Here is an 18,567-nt window from a genome sequence, read left to right as displayed (position 1 = left end):
GAGACGCCCTCCACAGTTGGCACCCCACCTTGTGCCCCAGAGCAGTCTGTGCCGGGGGTGGCCACAGCGTGAGGCGTGGAGTGGAGACAGGCCTGTCTGATCCCCCTGGCCTGCAGGGGATGGATCACTGGGTAAGTGACTCGGCCGAGTGCGGGCTGGGTGCCCAGGGTTCATCACGTGTTCAGCTGCATTAACAGAGCCTGCTCAGGGCCAGGCCCTGTGCTTGAGGCCTGGAGATACAGGAATAGAGACCCAGCCCCCTGCCCCCCCACCCCGACCCCTTATATCTAGTGTGACAGACAAGGAAACCAACAATTAAAACTCAGAGTGCTAACTGCTGCAGTAGAGAGGGCTCAGGGGATGGTGATAATAGATGAGGGAGGAAGTAGGTTAAGAACATCTGTTCCGCCTAAGGGTTTGACAGTGTCTGACTCCTGGGGCTGCTGTGGATCAGATGAGAAAAACGAGTGACGCGCTTCCTCTTGCATCTGGAGCAGAGGACAGCGCCGAGCTATTACCTCTACACAGCAGACAGCTGGTGTCAGGGCAAGCTTCCCAGAGGACAGGACCCCAGGGCCATCGAGACGGGGAAGGAGGAGGAGTGAGGGCGAGCTGGGGCAACAATGGAGAGCACATGGATTCAAGGAAAGGGGTTGGCAGGCATGTGGTGTGTTCCAGGATCAGTTCCGGTTAGACCTGTTAAACAGCTCAGGCCCAGAGGGCTTGTCCTGGGAATAACAGGAGGCTGTGGCAGAACTCAGTCCCCAGGGGTCTCTACGGTTTGAGAATAAAACTCAACCCCCTTGCCTTGGCACCTGAGACCCCGTGTGATTTGGCCTCTGTCCATCTCTATAATCTCCTGCATCCTCCCGGCCTCCAACAACAGGCCTCAGGGCCTTCTCATCTACATACGTAGACAGCTCTGGTTCTGCTTTCCAGGATGGCTGACTGTCCTATCTCCAGGTCCCCACTTGAATGTTGCCTCTCAGGAGCCCGTGTCCGATCACATTTGCTAGTCCACCCTCTGTTAGTTGCTGTCTCTGTGCTGTATTGGTTCTAGTTAGACGCATCACAATTATTAATTATATGCTAATTTGTTAGTTAGTCTCACCCATTAAGCTTCATGAAGGCAGGGACCACATCTGTTTATTCACCATTGTTTCCCCAGCCCCTAATACCAACCCTTGAACATTGTAGAGGCACAATAAATCCTGTTATTGAATAAATGCATGCATGAGCAATGTCAACAGCAAGGAGTCAAAGACTTGGTCTTGCTATAAATACCAAAAGACCTGGGCCTTTTTTCTAATATAAGCATTAAAAGCCATGAATTTCCATCTGAGCACTGCCTTAGCTGTATCCCATAAATTTGGATAAGTTGTATTGTCATTATCACTTAAAATATTTTAAAATATCCTTGTGTTTTTTTCCTTTGACCCATTGATCTTTTTTTTAAGAAGTGTGCTGTTTAAGTTCCGAGATGTCTGAGAGATATCTACATATCCTAGATAACTTATTATTGATTTATAACATGATGCTGTTGTGGTTAGAGGGCATGCTTCATTTGATTTCAATCCTTCTGGGTTTCTTTTTTTTTTTTTAATAAATTTGGACTTTAAGTTTATTTATTTATTTATTTATTTATTTATTTATTTATTTATTTATGGCTGTGTTGGGTCTTCGTTTCTATGAGAAGGCTTTCTCTAGTTGTGGCAAGCGGGGGCCACTCTTCATCGTGGTGCGTGGGCCTCTCACTATTGCGGCCTCTCTTGTTGCGGAGCACAGGCTCCAGACGCGTGGGCTCAGTAGTTGTGGCTCACGGGCCTAGTTGCTCCACGGCATGTGGGATCTTCCCAGACCAGGGCTCGAACCCGTGTCCCCTGCATTGGCAGGCAGATTCTCAACCACTGCGCCACCAGGGAAGCCCTGGGTTTCTTTTTAAACAGAAGAAGCCTCAGTGATTGCTAGTGCTCTGGCTGTTAGCACCAAAAAGCCCAAATTCAAAGCTAAAACAGAGTATTTAGACATCTTTTTCTTGTGAGGTTAAGTGTTTTAAAAAAAAATACATTCTTTTCCTGAGCCTTTGTTCCAGGTGGTTCTTGGAGGCTGGAAGGAGCTATGAACACAGTGGGGATGGGTGTCAGACGTTGGTGGTGTTTATAAGGTCACCAAAGGGCAGAGTCAGAGGGTACGCTGAGGCTGCCCTGGGAGTATCTGCCTGTCTTTGGAAATTGTTTAGGGACACACAGAGAATATTCAGATTGTAAGAAATGGGTCAAAAGCAAAACCGTCATGTTCACCGCTGGGCTATAGACACTTCTTTGGCAGATAAGAAAGAGGCAGGCAGCTGCCAATGGCAGGTAGAACAAGATTAAGGTCAGACTTGCAGCTGTTCGCCATTAATGTTTACCTGCCAGCCGAAGGGTGAGGGTGGGGAGCCCTCATCTCATATGCTATTTTCTGTGGTGCAACTGTTCCCATAAAGGCAGATTTCAGGATACCAAGTTGACCTCACTGAATGCATAGTGGGAAGAGATGGGCACAACCAGCTCTGGCAGGCTGGTAGGAGCTGGACTCAGCACACCATGGTGTGTTTCTGGATCCATTCATTGGCCTCTTAATGGCCGTGCGAACCTCAGCAGGTTAGTTACTCTTTCTGAGTCTTAGGTGCCTCATCTGTAAAGAAGGCTGAAGGCAACCCTTATTTCTCAAAACTCCAGGAGGACTGAATGCTGTGCTGTATATATTATTGCTTTGTCATCTATTCTCTGTAAAGAATATTAGTGTGTCAAGTTAAAAAACATGGAAAAGGTACTCTCAGCTGATACGCTCTGAAGATATTGAAATGTGAGTTTGATTATGTCTAATTAAAGTGTAGTAATTAAGCTAAGCACTTAGGGTTGGTCATTCCATGTGATTCGCTAGGCCCTGGTGACTTGGGTGTTTTAAGATCAGGGTATTACTGATCTTTAAAAAATTCCCTCTCAGTGAATTCTTATTCTCACAATGATAAGTTTGAAGGTCTGTAACATTATACAAAACAAAGCTAAAATGCCAGACACAGAGATCTTTCTTAACCGTAAGAAGGAAGATGGTCCAATAACCCTGAATGAAGAAATCCAGAGAAATTGTTGCTACCCTGATCCTGCCATGAATTAGCTGAGTGACTTTTGCAAAGTCAATTAACCTCCCTGGACCTCAAATTCTATACGTGGAAACTCCTAGGAGGACTGTGGACAGTAAGTAGAATGGACATCTCATATTTTCTTCCCCCGTCCGGGCATCCATGTCCCCTTCTTTTGCTAATGGCACTTACAGATGATATTTTCCCTGGGGGACCATCCCTCCCCACCCTTAGTCCTTTGGATGAATCTGATCCTACATTATGTTCCGGGGTGGACGTGTGATCCTGGTCTGCCCTGAGTACCACTTCCCTCTGGTCTCAGCAACAGGTCTAGGAGGGACCGTGAACCAAGCTTAGACAAGTGAGAGGCAGCCTCAGGACTTGTTCTGAAAATATCAACCCAGAGATGCTCTTTCTCCTCTGGGGTTAAGGACTGAAGCCTGCGGCCATCTTGCTACTACTTGGGAAGAGGGAGTCGGACTGAAGCCAACATAGAACCAAGAGATGGAGAGAGGCAGACTTCTGAAGACATTGAGTGGCTGGGTCCTGCTGTGCCTAAACCCTGGACTTTTATTTTCTGAGTTGATAAAATTTCCTTTGGCTTGAGCCATTTTGAACTGCTTTTCTTTCTCTTGCTACTCAAAAGTCCTGGCAAACACAGTCAAGGTGAATTTTAAGACAGTGACATCTACTATTGGCTGCCTACCAACAGCCAATACCCTGCTCTTCCTCTTGGCTGTCAGAATCCATCTTCTCCCACAGAGCCTAAAAAGCATCCGTTACAGCTGGGCACCTGACCCTACTTCGGCCAATGGTATCTGAAGGGAAGATTGCTGGGGCCTAGTGGGAAAGATTTTTTTCCCTAATAAAAAGAGATGCACAGGGGGAAATGGGTTTCTGCTGCTGCTGGATAATGCTGGGTTGACATGTGATGTCTGGAACTGCGGCAGCCATCTTGATTGCATGAGACACAAGCCTAAGGACCAAGCGAAAGCTCTGAGGATGGCAGAACAGAATGACAGACTGAGCCTGGGTCCTCGCTGGTGACACTGAGCCACTGAACCAACCCTGGAACTAACTTCTTAGTTATATAAGATAATAAGACTTGAACTTAAAGCCACTTATGTTGGGCTTTCTATTATTTGAAGCCTAAAGCAGTGTAACTAATACAAATTCGAATGTTTTAGAATTCTGTATCAATGGTTGGATGTTATACTGCTTACATTATTGCCTATTTAGAGTAACCAGAGAATTCTTAATATCTGTAGAACAAAATAAGTATTCAAAGCTCTCTTTTGAGGGGCCCCTCACTAGATTCCCGAGGAAGTGCAATGCCCTAAACTCCTGGTCACAAGTTTTATACCCCCTTGCAGAAAATTCTTACCTGTGACAGTGATGCTTCCAATTTTCAAACTCAAGTTTGAGAAGGTGTTCCTCACCAGCACAGTGACCAGAAAGGTGCCTGCAATGCAGAGGGTGGAGAACTATGGGCATTGTAATAAATTGTTTAACTTGCTCTGAGACAGTTCTCCCAGGCTGTGCTTCTCCAGTCCTCTGATGGCAGTATCTGACTCTTTGATCATCGAAGAATGTAATGTATCCCTGATGTGTGCCAGGCACGGTGCAAGGCTCTGGGGACACAGAGATGAATGAAGCATGGTCCTTGTCCTCAAAGCCTTATGGTCTAGTAGGCGTGTGGGACACTGCAAGGTGGGAATCGGCATGGGAGGCAGTGTGGGCATGGGGTTGGGGGTCTGCTTCTACCCTGGGGGAGAAAGAAATGGTTAATGAGGTGGGGCAGGGGCTAGAGCTGAAGTTCAGAGGATGAGCAGGTGCTCATTTGCCCAATGAGAGAGGAGATTCCAGCAGGAGGAGGCCCACGACATGGTTTTAACAGGGTTGAGAGAGTGGGAGGGGAGAGGAGGGTTTGTCAGAAGACTTGGAGAGAGCCGCTGCTACGTGAGTATCCCCGCGCCCCTGCCTCCCCCATGGGGCAGAGGTGGCGGGTGCTACCTTCTTCTCTTCTCCAGCCTGGAGGGAAGGTCTTCAGAGAGGGCCCTTGGTGAGCTGGGTGTGTGTTCTCTGGGAACCCCCGTGGACAGGTTCCTTCCTCATGCCCTAGGAATGATCTATGACGGATGGAGGGAAAGGGAAGGGGAGAGAGGAAAGGCAGCATTTCTGCATTTGGGAAATGACTACATTCGGCCGGAAGCAGCCGAGGACTGGGTGAGAATTTTCTATGGACCAGATGTTAGCCTTGGAGAGGGGAGGTGCTGCAGAGGGTAGAAAGGATGAGGAGAACAGAGAAAGGGACCCTGTTGGTGACAGGAGAAGCACCAGCTGAGCCGACGTGGCCTCTAAGGAGAGGCACCACCCCCACCCCAGGAGCTGTGGTCCCAGGGGCCCAGCAGGGAACCTCAAGAGCCCATAGAAGCTCCTACGAGAGGCGGCTGCAAACGTCTGCTGGGCGGTGAGAGCAAGGCCAGCGCCACCAAGTGAGGACCTTCCTGTCCTACCTGGATCCCGTTCCTTCTCCCCTCACTCCCTTCATCCCCGGAGGCATCCAGTCTGTTTTTCTCATGGGGAGGAGAAGACTGCTTATCATCTAAGAGTGAGCCCCAAAGTCACAGGGTGTATGGAGATTTTATCTCTTATCTCCTACCAAGTAGCTTTTATAGGAGACAAAAATTAATTTGCATTTGAATTACAGCCTCTGTATTATATTTTCCATTGTCATTCCATTTCATTTCCAGATTCTTCCTGTTCCAAACTGTACCTTTGGTACCTGGCAAAATTGCAGTGTTTCTCTTCTTGACTCTGTCGTTCCTTCTGCCATCTCTTTTGCCACATCCCTTGCTGAGGGCATGGTAGCCCATACCTGCACATCATTACCCCCTTTCTCACACACCTCTGAGGTCCAGGGTAGCGGACCTGGGTGGGCTGGAGACTCTGCCACCTTCATCACATTCCTGCCCGCTGACCTCACCCCACTGCCCTCAGAGACGCTCTGTTCTTTCCAGATTAAATGCACGTCAGCTGTGGCCTCCTGCCCTGGCTGGTGCCAGCCAGTCTGCTGCCCTGTCTCTATTCCAGCCGGCCTCCTGACACCTCCTCTCTTGTTCCTCTCTCTCCCACCCCTTAGTTTTTACCTACCTCTCCCCCGCAGGGCGTGGACTGCAGCTTCCCGAAACACATCCTCCTCTAGAAATGATGGAAGAAATCCAAGTACTCCTGCTCTCCTCCAGTGATTCTCAGTGGGGGTGATTTTGCTCCCCAGGGCACAGTTGGCAACGTCTGGAGACATCTGTAGTTGTCATGACGTGGGGGCTGGGGCTACTGGCACCTAGCGGGTCGAGGCCAGGGATGCTGCTAAACATCCTACAGAGGACAGGACGGTCCCCGCAGCAAAGAGTTATCTGGTCCCAAATGTCAGAAGTGCCAAAGCTGAGAATCCCTATGACCATAAGTTCTATAACTGCAGGTAATATCTGTCTCTTCCTTATTTTGTGACCCAGGCTGGATGCTGTGAACCATCTTTTTGTCTAGGACACACTGAAAAACTGGCTGGCAGAACCCTGGACACCAAGTCAGGAAGGGAAGAGGAGGGAGGTTTGGAAGGGGAGCCGCAAACTCCAAGTACCTTCAAGCGGAACTGCCACGTGGTAAGTCCAAATTGGCCCCCCAAGGCTCTCTTTCTCATGGGAGAAGGTTGCATTGAGTCCTGCCACCTCAAAGGTCAGCCTCTCTGGGATGCCGTGAGCCGCCGAGACATTGACCAGTAGGTCCTGTCCAAGCTCCAAGTTGCCAGAAGCCCAGGAGGCCTGCAGGCCTGACAGGAGCTCCACGAAGTGGATGGTGATGTTTCTGGAGGGGGCAGAGGTGGTGGTGTTGCTGGTGGCTCGGATCTCCAAGTGGTGCAGCCCTGGGCCCATCCGTTGCTGGGCTGCTCCATCCAGGGTCAGCCTGTAGGGGAGCGGGCCCCTCTGCGTGGTGAACTCAGCCAGGCGTGTGTTACCTCACAGCACAGTGTAAGTCACCCCTGCTCCTAGGTGGAGTAAGACGCATTTAAGAATGTCAGTCATGCAGTAGATGATACTGAGATAGTTCAGACTCCAGTTGTGAAGTCAGAGTCCACGTATAGACATAGATATGGATATAAAGACATATGTAAGGATATATCCTCCCCACCCAAATATTAAAACGGATTATCTCTGAGTATTGGGTTCATGAGTGATTTTTCTTTCAGGGCCCTCTCTGCTCACCTGCATATTCTAATTATTTTATTTAATTTTAATTTTATTTATTTGGCTGCGCCGGGTCTTAATTGCAGCACACAGGATCTTCATTGCCACGTGCGGGTTCTTAGTTGCAGCATGCAGGATCTAGTTCCCTGATGAGGGATCAAACCCGGGCCCCCTGCTAGGGAGCACGGAGTCTTAACCACTGGACACCAGGGAAGTCCCTCTAATTATTTATACTATGCATGTGTTACCATAAACTTAAAAGTTTGTAGTAAAAACATCAGAACATTTTGTTGCTAGAGATATCCTTGTGGCAAGGAAGGCTCAAAAGGTAGCATCTCTTAAGGGTGTGGCTGGTTTTTATGCATGAGAATTAGCCTCCAGTCTTGTCTTAAGCCGAAGCAGTGAAGCCCTTTCCATCTCCACGGCTAACTGCCTGAAACCCTGCCCAACGAGAGAGCTCAGCCTGTTCACATTAAGATGGGGCTCCCTTACAGACTGGGGCTGGTTATCCTAACTGGATGCTAAATATTGTGGTTGACTCTTAAAAAATATGATTTAAACCACTAAATTAAGATTCTTTCCAATAGAAACCAAGCTAGTATATTTCCTGTTTGAGTGATCCTGTTGCTGCTGATGGTGTTGATGTAAGCCCTCTGAGAACAGGAGCCCTGACTTGCACGTTTATTGCTGCCTCCCCCCATACCTGACAAAGAGTAGTCACTCAGTTGTATTTGTAGAATGAAAAAAGATTATCTTAAGTTTTTCCAGGTGCACCTAGCAAGCCATCTTCAGCCAACAAGCACACCAGAACAGAAAGGAGCCCCAAGCACTGTGTTTAAAGTCCCGTTATAGATCCATGAAGTTACCACTCTGAGAGAGGCTCCGGGTGGTAAGAGGTTGGACTGAGACATGTCCTCACCTCCACAGCTCTGTGCCACTCAGTTTATATCAACAGGCCTCTGTCCAGATCTCAGACTGGACCTGTGCCTTGAGGAAAGATACTGCCTTCGGTGAGGATGGGAGAGTCTCTATTGACAGAAGGGGTGATATTCAAAATATTTAACAACTGAAACTGCATGGGCACCAGCTAAGTAGAATGATGTTCTGATAAATCAGAATGGACACTGTGACCAATCCGAATGGATGCTGTGACCAATTAGAATGGACGTTGTGACCAGTGAGAAATATTGCTATGACCAATCAGAATAGATGCCATGACAAAGCAGAATGGATACCTTGACCAATCAAAATGGACATGATGGCCAATCAGAAGGGCCTCTGTGACCAATCAGAAGAGAAACTGTGAGCAATCAGCATGGACACCAGCCATAGCAGCTGCTGCAGTTGATTATCAGCCCTAACTGGGGGCAACGTGATTGTGTCAAGCTGGTCAGTGCTGGCTGTGCTGAGATTCACATTCCCCCAGCAGGGAATGGCTTGGAAGTCCAAGTCTTGTGATGGGACTAGGGGCGTGCAAATGGTCTTCAGAAGGCTGGTTGCTCTCACTAGCTTACTAGCCTTGTGACTTCGGCCAAATTTCTCAACCTTCCTTCCATTTCTTCCTCCATAAAATGTATTGGGTGGGCTACTATATAAAGCACTTAGACCAGTTCCTGGTATACACTAGGTGCTAAATAAATGAAGGGCTAAGAAACTAACTCCGTAAGTGATTGCTGTTAGTATTTATTGAAGCCTGGGAGCTGGATGGATAGATCGGGGGCAAATCAAGGTTGCCTTGACCTTGACCATTTCTGCAGACTCACCTCCATCAAGCTCCACCTGAATCCGCAGAGGGTCCCTGAAGACTGCCCAGCAGAGGGGGCTGGTTCCTGATGTGGAGAGGCCAGAACACCCAGTCTCACAGAGCATCTCCATCTTGTCCCACATCGTCACTTGCTTCTGAGCTATCACGTTCCACTCACTGGTTGTACACTAGACAAACACAGTGAATTCCCCAGGGGCTGTGAACTGGTGGAAAACACTGCTGGACAAACTGCCAACAACGGTCAGAAACGTTACCAGTGTTGGGCTCACACACGCGCATTCACATGTGTGCACACATCTCCCCCGCTCTGCAAAGGTAAAAAACAATGAAGAAAAAGATGGTACACGACCAAGCCACGCTCTCCGTGTTTGTGAAGGTTACACTGAGACTCCTGGAGCAGGTGAGAAATGGAAGAAATAGCTCTGACTAACTAGGGAGTCGAATACTTGGCTGCAAGTCCGTTGTCTGCCATTTTCTCCCTCTGTGGCTCATATACACCCCCTCTCTGGGCCTTCTTGCTTCATCTGTAAAATACTATGCCCCAGCCTACCTTTCTGAGCCTTGTTTTCCCCATTTGTAAAATGGGATGAGTCCAAACATATCAAAATTGTGAGTATGTTTTGCTTCTCATTTTCCCGAGGGGACTAATTTAAAATCTCTCAAATGGCCCCAAAAGATTCATGTGACCTCCCCTCCTGTCCTCCTCCTCAGCTCCTGCCACACTCCCCTTCTGTAACCATACCGGTAGCTCAGACCTCTCTCCAGTCCATAGAACATATCACTCCTTCCCCACCCCAAGGCCCGTAAGTGTGCGCTCTTTACAGGGAAGCCTCTTGCCCATCCCTTTGCTCATACTCTCGCTCTCCCTTCAGTTCTCAGCTTAAACCTTACCTCCTCAGGGGCAGCTTCTTAGATTCCCTTTATAACCGCCATAGCTTTGCTGCTTCTCCTAGGTGACACTCACCCCTTTTGTGCTCGCTTATTCACTGTCATTCTTCCATGTGGGGCTGTCAGCGCAGACAGTGTCTGTCTAGTTCTCCCTTTATACCTGGCATCTAGCACAGAGCCTAGCACATAGTGAGGGATTAAGGAATAGTTTACCAATGGATACAGTCATGAAAAAGCTTGGAGAACAGTAACCTGATTCTTGGTGCCGGCCAAGATGGAGTTAGCCCACTATAGCCTATTTCTTCCATTAATTACAACTAGAAACCTGGGCAGAACACAAAAAGAAACTAACCAAGGACTCTGAAAAGTAAAAAACAGTAGGCAGATTGCGGGTGAAAGTCAAAACTTTAAGAATCATCCATAAAGACGGGAGTTTCCTGTTTTCTTTCTGGGTTTTTTTGTGTGTGTGTGGTTTTGTTTGTTTGTTTGTTTAATCTCCTTTATCTCTTGACTTTGTCCCGAGGGTAGTCTGGGTCATGGTACTGTACAGTGAGTAAAGAAAACAAAATCGGGGGCTTCCCTGGTGGCACAGTGGTTGAGAATCTGCCTGCCAATGCAGGGGACATGGGTTCGAGCCCTGGTCCGGGAAGATACCACATGCCACAGAGCACCTAAGCCTGTGTGCCACAACTACTGAGCCTGCGCGTCTGGAGCCTGTGCTCCGCAGCAAGAGAGGCCGCGATAGTGAGAGGCCCGCGCACCGCGATGAAGAGTGGCCCCCGCTCGCTGCAACTAGAGAAAGCCCTTGCACAGGAACAAAGACCCAACACAGCCAAAAATAAATAAATTAATTAATTTTTAAAGAAAAGAAAAAGAAAACAAAATCCCCAAGAGAAACAACCTCTGTTTAGCCAGAGAACCAGAAAAAGGGCCCCAGTGAGTCTGAGACTACAGAGGAAATACCCATTTTTGTTTTGTGTTGGTTTTTTTTTTCTCTCGTGTACCTACCCCAGGCTGTTCTGTCTCTTGGAGCCTCACAGACTGTGTGGGGTGAAACAGACCCCAAAATCCCTAAGAGAAAACTGATCTTTCTATCCAGAGGATCCATGGAAAGGGACCTGTGGGAGCTGGAGATTGTGGGGAAAGTCCTGAAAAGGCGAGATGCAGAGAAGATGATTCCCTAATTCTGTGTATGGCCCAGCACGAATCATGAGTTCACCCAGAAATTGTGCATGTGCAGAACAGACCCAAAGAAATATAGCAAAGGCCTCATGGACTAAAGTACAACATAAACCAGCACCCCGAGTGGCACATGAGTGGAACAGACCCTGACGGCTTTGGAAACTGAACTGGCATGGGAACCACTGCTCACAGAAGGCAAGTCTGAATGTGTGGTCTGAACCTAACTCAGTTGGTTGCCTGCTAAAACAAAACAAACAGACAAGAAAAAATTAACATTTTCCAGAGTATTTTTAAAAGGACACAGAGTGTCAGAACCTACTACCTAAAATGTTCAGAATATAATCCAAAATTGCCTGATACACAAAGAACCAGGAAAATGTGGCCAAATTTCAAGGGAAAACATAATCAGTAGATGTCAGCCCTGAGGTGACTCAGATATTAAAATATCAAAGACTTTAACCCAACTATTACAACTATGCTCCATGAAGTAAAAGGAAACCCTCTTGAAATGAATGGAAAGCTAGACATTCTCAGCAGAGAAACAGAAACTATTAAAAAGAGCCAAATGGAAATTTTAGAAATGAATAACACAACGTCTGAAATAAAAGATTCATTGGTTGGATGCAATAGCAGAATTGAGATGGCAGAGGAAAAAGTCAGTGAGCTTGAATACAGAGCAAGAGAAATTATCCAATCTAAAGAACATAGAGAAAAAAATATTAAAAATTTAAAAATGAGCAGAATGTCAGCAATCTGTGTAACAATATCTAAAAGTAAAACATTTGTGTTATTGGAGCACCAGAGAGAAGAAAGAGGTTGCTGTAGAAAAATATATTTGAAGAAATAATGGCTGAAAACTTTCCAGATTTGACAAAGCACATAAATTTAAAGATTCAAGAAGTTCTGTGAAACCCCAAATGTAAAAAACAAACAAACAAAAACAAAACAAAAAAAACCTGAAAGAAAACCTTGCCCACACATATAGTGAAGTGCTGAAAATTGAAGATTAAAAAAATCTTGGGATCAGTCTGAAAAAAAAATGATACACTACATGTAGAGAAAACAGTGATATGAATGACTGTAGATTTCTTTGGAAACTGGAGGTCAGAGACAGTGAATGACATCTTCAAAGTGTTGAAAGAAAAGAGCTGTCAACACATAATTCTATAGCCAGCAAAAATATCTTCCAAGAATTAAAGCAAAATAAAGACATTCTCAGGAATAAAGAAATTCTGTAAGAGACTTTGTTGCTGTAAAATCTACTTTAAAAGAAATGCTTGGGCTTCCCCGGTGGCTCAATGGTTAAGAATCTGCCTGCCAATGCAGTTCGAGCCCTGGTCCAGGAAGATCCCACATGCCGTGGAGCAACTAAGCCCGTGTGACACAACTACTGAGCCTGTGCTCTAGAGCCCATGAGCCACAACTACTGAGCCTGCACGCCACAACTACTGAAGCCCATGCGCCTAGAGCCCGTGCTCCACAACAAGAGAAGCCACCGCAATGAGAAGCCCGTGCACTGCAACGAAGAGTAGCCCCCGCTCGCCACAACTAGAGAAAGCCCGTGCACAGCTACAAAGACCCAACGCAGCCAAAAATAAATAAGTAAATAAATAAAAATTTTAAAATATTTATCTATTTATTTTTGGCTGCGTTGGGTCTTCGTTTCTGTGCAAGGGCTTTCTCTAGTTGTGGCAAGTGGGGGCCACTCTTCATCGCAGTGCGTGGGCCTCTCACTATCGCGGCCTCTCTTGTTGCGGAGCACAGGCTCCAGAGGCGCAGGCTCAGTAGCTGTGGCTCACGGGCTCAGTTGCTCCGTGGCATGTGGGATCTTCCCAGACCAGGGCTCGAACCCGTGTCCCCTGCATTGGCAGGCAGATTCTTAACCACTGCGCCACCAGGGAAGCCCAATAAATTTATTTTTTAAAAAAATGAAAAAGGAAATCTGAAGGAAGTTTTTCCAGCTGAAGGGAAATGATATCAGAGGGAAACTCGAAACTTCAGGAATGAAGGGAGAGTGCAAGACAAGGTAAATATCTTGGTAAATGTAGCCTATTTTTCTCCTCTTAAGTTCTTTAATAAATGTATGACTGTTGAAAGGGCTTTTCAATGTATGTAAACGTCCTACAATTGACAATTATAACATAAAAGATGGCAGGCAAAGGAAACTATATGCTGGTAAGGCCGTAACATTTTTTTTTTTAGGTAAAAAAGTTCACGTAACATTTTACCTGAAGTGGAAAATATTAACTCTAAGTAGACTGTGAAAAGTTAGATATGTATATTGTAATCCCCAAGGCAACTATTTCAAAAGTAATACAAAGAAAAATAACCAAAAAAGGCAATAGATAAGCTAAAATAGAATGCTGAAAATATGCAAATAATCCAAAAGAGGAGAAGAAAGGAGAGGAACAGGGGGAAAATAAACAGAGGGTGCAAACAGAACACAACAAAATAGTAGACCTAAATCTAACTATATCAATAATTACATTAATTGTAAACAGTCTAAACATACCAATTATTATGCCAGATGAGATTTTAAAAAACCAAGACTCAACTGTATGCTGTCTATAAGATGCCCACTTTAAATATGACAATATAGATAGGTTAAAAGTAAAAGGTTGGTTGTATAGCACAGGGGACTCTACTCAGTGCTCTGTGATGACCTAAATGGGAAGGAAACCCAAAAAAGAGGGGATATACATATATGTATAGCTGATTCACTTTGCTGTACAGTAGAAACTAATACAACATTGTAAAGCAACTATACTCCAATAAAAAATTTTTTAAAAATAATCACTTTGAGAAAACAATAGCAGTTAACAACAACAACAAAAAAGTAAAAGGATGGAAGAAAGATGTAACAGCAAACGCTAATCAAAAGAATGTTGGAGTGGCCATTATTAATATCAAACCATGTAGATTTCAGAACAAGAAAACTAACGGTAGAAATGTGAAGATGGCCTTGAATCCTACCTGTTTTTCAGCAATCTGTCTGGAAGAAGCAATTTATTCCATTCTCTAAACTCTGGTGCCAAGTGAAATTGCCCAGGACTAAAAAGCAGAGAAATGGATTTTTCTTGATTTGTCTCCCAGTGATCTCACCCAAGAGAGAAGAGTGCAAAGTGGTTTAGTAACTGCTGCCAACAAAGAGAAGCTGTGCTTGGAGTAGAAAGCAATGGAGACAACAACTTAAATTTAATGATCCTATGACCCAGGAATTCCACTCCTGGGTATAAACCCAACAGAAATGTGTACATATGTGCATGAAAAGACATGTACTAGAATGTTCACAGCTGCACAAGTTGTAATAGTACAAATGGGAAACCACCCCAATGCGTATCAACACTAGAATGGATAAGTTGAGGAATATTCATACAACAGAATGTTATACAGCAGTGAGAAAAAAGAAATCACAGTTATACACAGCAATATGCATGAATCTCAAAAACATGCTTACTGAGCAGAAGTAAGACACAAGAGAAAATATACTTTACGATTCTATTTATATAATTTTCAAACACAGGTCACAGTAATCGATGATGTTAGAAATCAGTATCCTTGTGGGTGTGCGGCCCGTGGAGGATTTCTGGGTACTGGGTCATGTTTTGTTTCTTGATGTAGGTGCCAGTTACATGGATGTGTTTATTGTATAAAAATTAATTGAGCTGTATCTTTTTGTGCAGTTTTCTATACATATCTTATGCCTCAATAAAAAGTTTAAAAATTAGTTCAAAATTCCATCACTTACTGATTTGTATACACTGCTTTGATACTTGACATGAATGTGATACAATTTAATGGGAGGTCCCCCAGACTCAGCTCTGTCCAGAAAATCCAGAAATCCTTTGACTTCTTACGCTGTTTCTATTTGAGATTGAATCCTATCCATTAGCTCATGTGATTTATCTAGGATGGAGACGGAGTCTGATTTGAAAAATCCACCTCTTAGCCTAATGAGGAGTTAAGCAAAAGTAGGCATCCATACAAACACATTTTAAAAAAGCATAGTGACGTTTGCACGAAGTATGTGACTTCTGTATACTTAAAATTCATGCCATTTCTCACATTGTAAACTGAGTTCTGAGGCCGCTAGTGCTGATAAGAAAGCATCAGAAATATATCTCCCAATGTGGATAAAAATGATAGCAGAAGGTGAGTGGGTAGTTTCAAGGTCTAACAGATCTTTAAAGTAGACAAAATTGGGTTATTGGCTTGGAGTGATGGTGGAGGGTATCACCATCTATTTCTTTCGAAAGAGAAAAAAAAATGCAGTAGCTTTCACTTACAGCAAATGGCCCAGAGGGTTTGCAAATGTAAAGCATTGTTTATTGCTGTTTCTCTTAGATTATGAAAACATTTAATCACACAGAGAATTCCAGAGAGTAATATGATAAACAACCTTGGACTCACCATCCAGAGTGGACAAATATTTGCATGTTGTCCCATTTGCTCCAGTTTTTAACTACATTTGTATATTACTGAAATGTCCTTGTGTAACTAAAGAACTTAGCAGGGCTACAGTCAGTCAATTTTGACTTATGCCAAATGCAATCTGTATAAAATTTGGGGGCTGAAAGATTGTGTAACTTAGCATTTCTTGTTTTATTGATGAAATGGTAGCAAACGGGAAGAAACCTGCAGAATAATGCCATGGGTATTTCTATCACTTAAACCTTTTTTTTCTCCAAAGCAACTTCATATATAATTTCTCATTTTATTCTGTGAAACAGTTAAGATCGCCATCAATATAAATGTGATAGGGAAGGAAATGGAAACCCAGAGATTGTCTCTGGGTCTCACATCATATCTGGGATAAGAACCCCAGCCTCTGGACACATTTTATTTTGCGGCATAGCGCAACGCCTGAGACCCCAGAGGACTTCTGAGTTTGAGACCCGCACTCACTGGATCAGATTTGGACTGTGGACCGGGTTGGCCCCCGGGTTGCCCCAGCCCACCCAGGCCTTCTGGGAATGGCAGGCACCCACAGGGCTGGATTCAGAACCTGTAGCCCACACAGAGTAGAACCAGAGGTGTTTCAGGGTTAGGAGAGGTGCTTATGGGCCTCCCTGATTTCCCTGGGGATCCTTGATTTCCCTGAAATGAGCCAGATGCCAAGGAGGATCTGGAACTGATGGGGCACCCCTTCAGCTGGGGCACCCAGCAGGGTAGAATGGAGCTTACTCCAGGCCCAGGTAGGACTTTGAAATGTTATGAATTGTGTTCAGCTGCCATCAGCTTGGGGAGCTACTCTTCCCTAGAGGATGCAGCGTCTGGTGCCCTTGGGCCCCGTTGCTGCGTGCTGTGTTCTCCACCAGGGCCTAAGAGCCTAAGAGCCTGAGCTTTGATTCCAGGCAGTCCTGGCTTGCCTGGCTATGCTGTCACTCACCAGCTGCATGGCTTGGGCAACGCTACTGGACCTCTTTGCGCCTCAATAGCTTTGTCCGTAAAACAAGATGATTATGTAGTTCAGCACTGTCCAGCAGAAACTGTGTGAGCCACGTGTGTCATTGTAAACTTTCTAATGGTCACACTGAAAAAAGTGAGAAGGAGCAGGTGAAATTAATTAAAAAAAATTATTTCCTTAACCCCAATAGATCCAAAATACTATCATTTCAATGTATAATCAGTATCAAAACATCACTTAGTGAGATATTTTCCATTCTTTCACGGGAAGGGAGCTACATCTTCAATATCCCACGTGCATTTACATTTACAGCACATCTCAGTTGAGAGCAGTTGTATTCCAAGGGCCCAGTAGCTCACATGGTGAGTGGCTGTTATTCAGGACAGCATAGGTCCTGCTCGTGGGGTTGTTGTGAGGATTAAGTGAGATTGGGTGTGAAAGCTGCTTAGCTGGACTGTTATTAATATTGCTACTATTATTTTTATTATCCTTATCAACAAAAAACATTCGTACACCCAGGTGAGAGTCTTCTTCACCCCGTTACTGACTCCTTGGACAGTGACTCAGGGGAGATTCCGCAGAGCCGAGCTAAAAGGACCCAGCTCTCCATGACTATTTGAGTGACCTTCTCCATTGAGAAAACCTGTGAGCACCATTCCTCCCATTTCCGTATGTATGCCCCTTTGTACTGTGACTCTGCCTCTCCTTCCACCAACAGGTGGAGACTATTTCTCCACCTGTTCAATCTGGGCTTAGCCATGGAACTTGCTTTGGTCAATGGGACGTTAGAAAATGTGACACAAGTAGTGATTTGAAAAATGCTTGCACGTTGGGCCTTGCTTTCACTCCCTGCTGGAAACTCTTCTGCCACCATGCAGATGAGCCCAGGCTAGCCTGTTGCGTGATGAGTGACACATGCCACTAGCTGACATCCAGCTAACTGCCAGACAAAAGAATGAGGCCTTCCTAGGCCATCCAGCTGAGTTAGTCCAGGCAAGAAAAGACACCTAGCTGATCCAAAGAACCATGAAAAATTATAACTATTATTGTAAGTCACTAAGTTTTGGGGTGTTTTGTTATGCAGCAGAAACTGACTGATACATTTTTACTCAAGGCTCAGAAATTCCTCTTACCTTGTGGGGTAGTAGGGATAGAAAGTGTGGCCATCCCCCATATTAATTATACAGGACAGGTTTCCAATGTAGGGAGAGAGGAACCATGTAAGGGAGATGGTGACATTGTCAAAGATGAAACTCTCATTGGACACTGTCAGCTTCAGGCCTGCAGATCAAAACTCAAAATACCATTTACTGTTGCAAAGCAGATGTTTCTGTTTAAAACCTACTCTCTTCTATCTACCTGACCTTTATCTTCAGTGGGGCTTTTAAAGTTTTAAAAATTTTATTTTTACTTTTTAAAGTTCCTTTGAATTTTATTTTTCATTCCTAGGTAATACATGACCCAGATACAGAATTTGAAATGTACAAAAGGGTCTACAGTGAAAAGAAAGCCCTCCCCCACTGCTACCCCTCAGTTCCCCAGTTCTGCTCCCCAGAGGCAGCCATTGTTACCAGTCTCCTGGGTTTCCTTCCAGAGATACCTACACACTCACAAGCATGTACATACTTTTCTATTTATACAAATGGTGCTCTGTTCACTATTTGGCACCTTCCATTTTTTTCACTTAGTATATTTTGGAGATGTTCTATATGAATTCAGTTAGAGCTGCCTTATACTCTTCAATAGCTGCACAGTGTACCCTAATTTATTTAACCAGGATCCATTGATTGTCTAAATGTATTTTATAATGTTTAAAAAGGCAAAAGGCAAAGCACCTTTAGGAAAATCTCCTTGGCTAGGGTGGCTGATGAATCATTGTTAGCAATTTAGTGCACATTAAATTTTACAAATTTGAGCTTCACAAGTTGGCCTGGAGGATGGGGTGAGGAGTAGAATT

General features: G+C 45.0%; 1 protein-coding gene across 1 annotated transcript in view; it reads right to left on the bottom strand.

Moving 5' to 3' along the window:
• Positions 1–18,567, bottom strand: part of LOC103011454 (polycystic kidney disease protein 1-like 2) — an 83,315-nt gene that overhangs the window by 53,088 nt on the left and 11,660 nt on the right. Inside the window, 5 exon segments of the mRNA XM_007198604.2 lie at positions 2,067–2,116; positions 4,509–4,586; positions 6,765–7,169; positions 9,132–9,361; positions 17,744–17,891. Of these exon segments, the coding sequence (XP_007198666.2) occupies positions 2,067–2,116; positions 4,509–4,586; positions 6,765–7,169; positions 9,132–9,361; positions 17,744–17,891 (911 nt within the window).

Source organism: Balaenoptera acutorostrata, chromosome 19, assembly GCF_949987535.1.
Source record: "Balaenoptera acutorostrata chromosome 19, mBalAcu1.1, whole genome shotgun sequence".
NCBI lineage: Eukaryota > Metazoa > Chordata > Mammalia > Artiodactyla > Balaenopteridae > Balaenoptera > Balaenoptera acutorostrata.
This window is presented reverse-complemented; position numbering and strand designations above follow the sequence as displayed.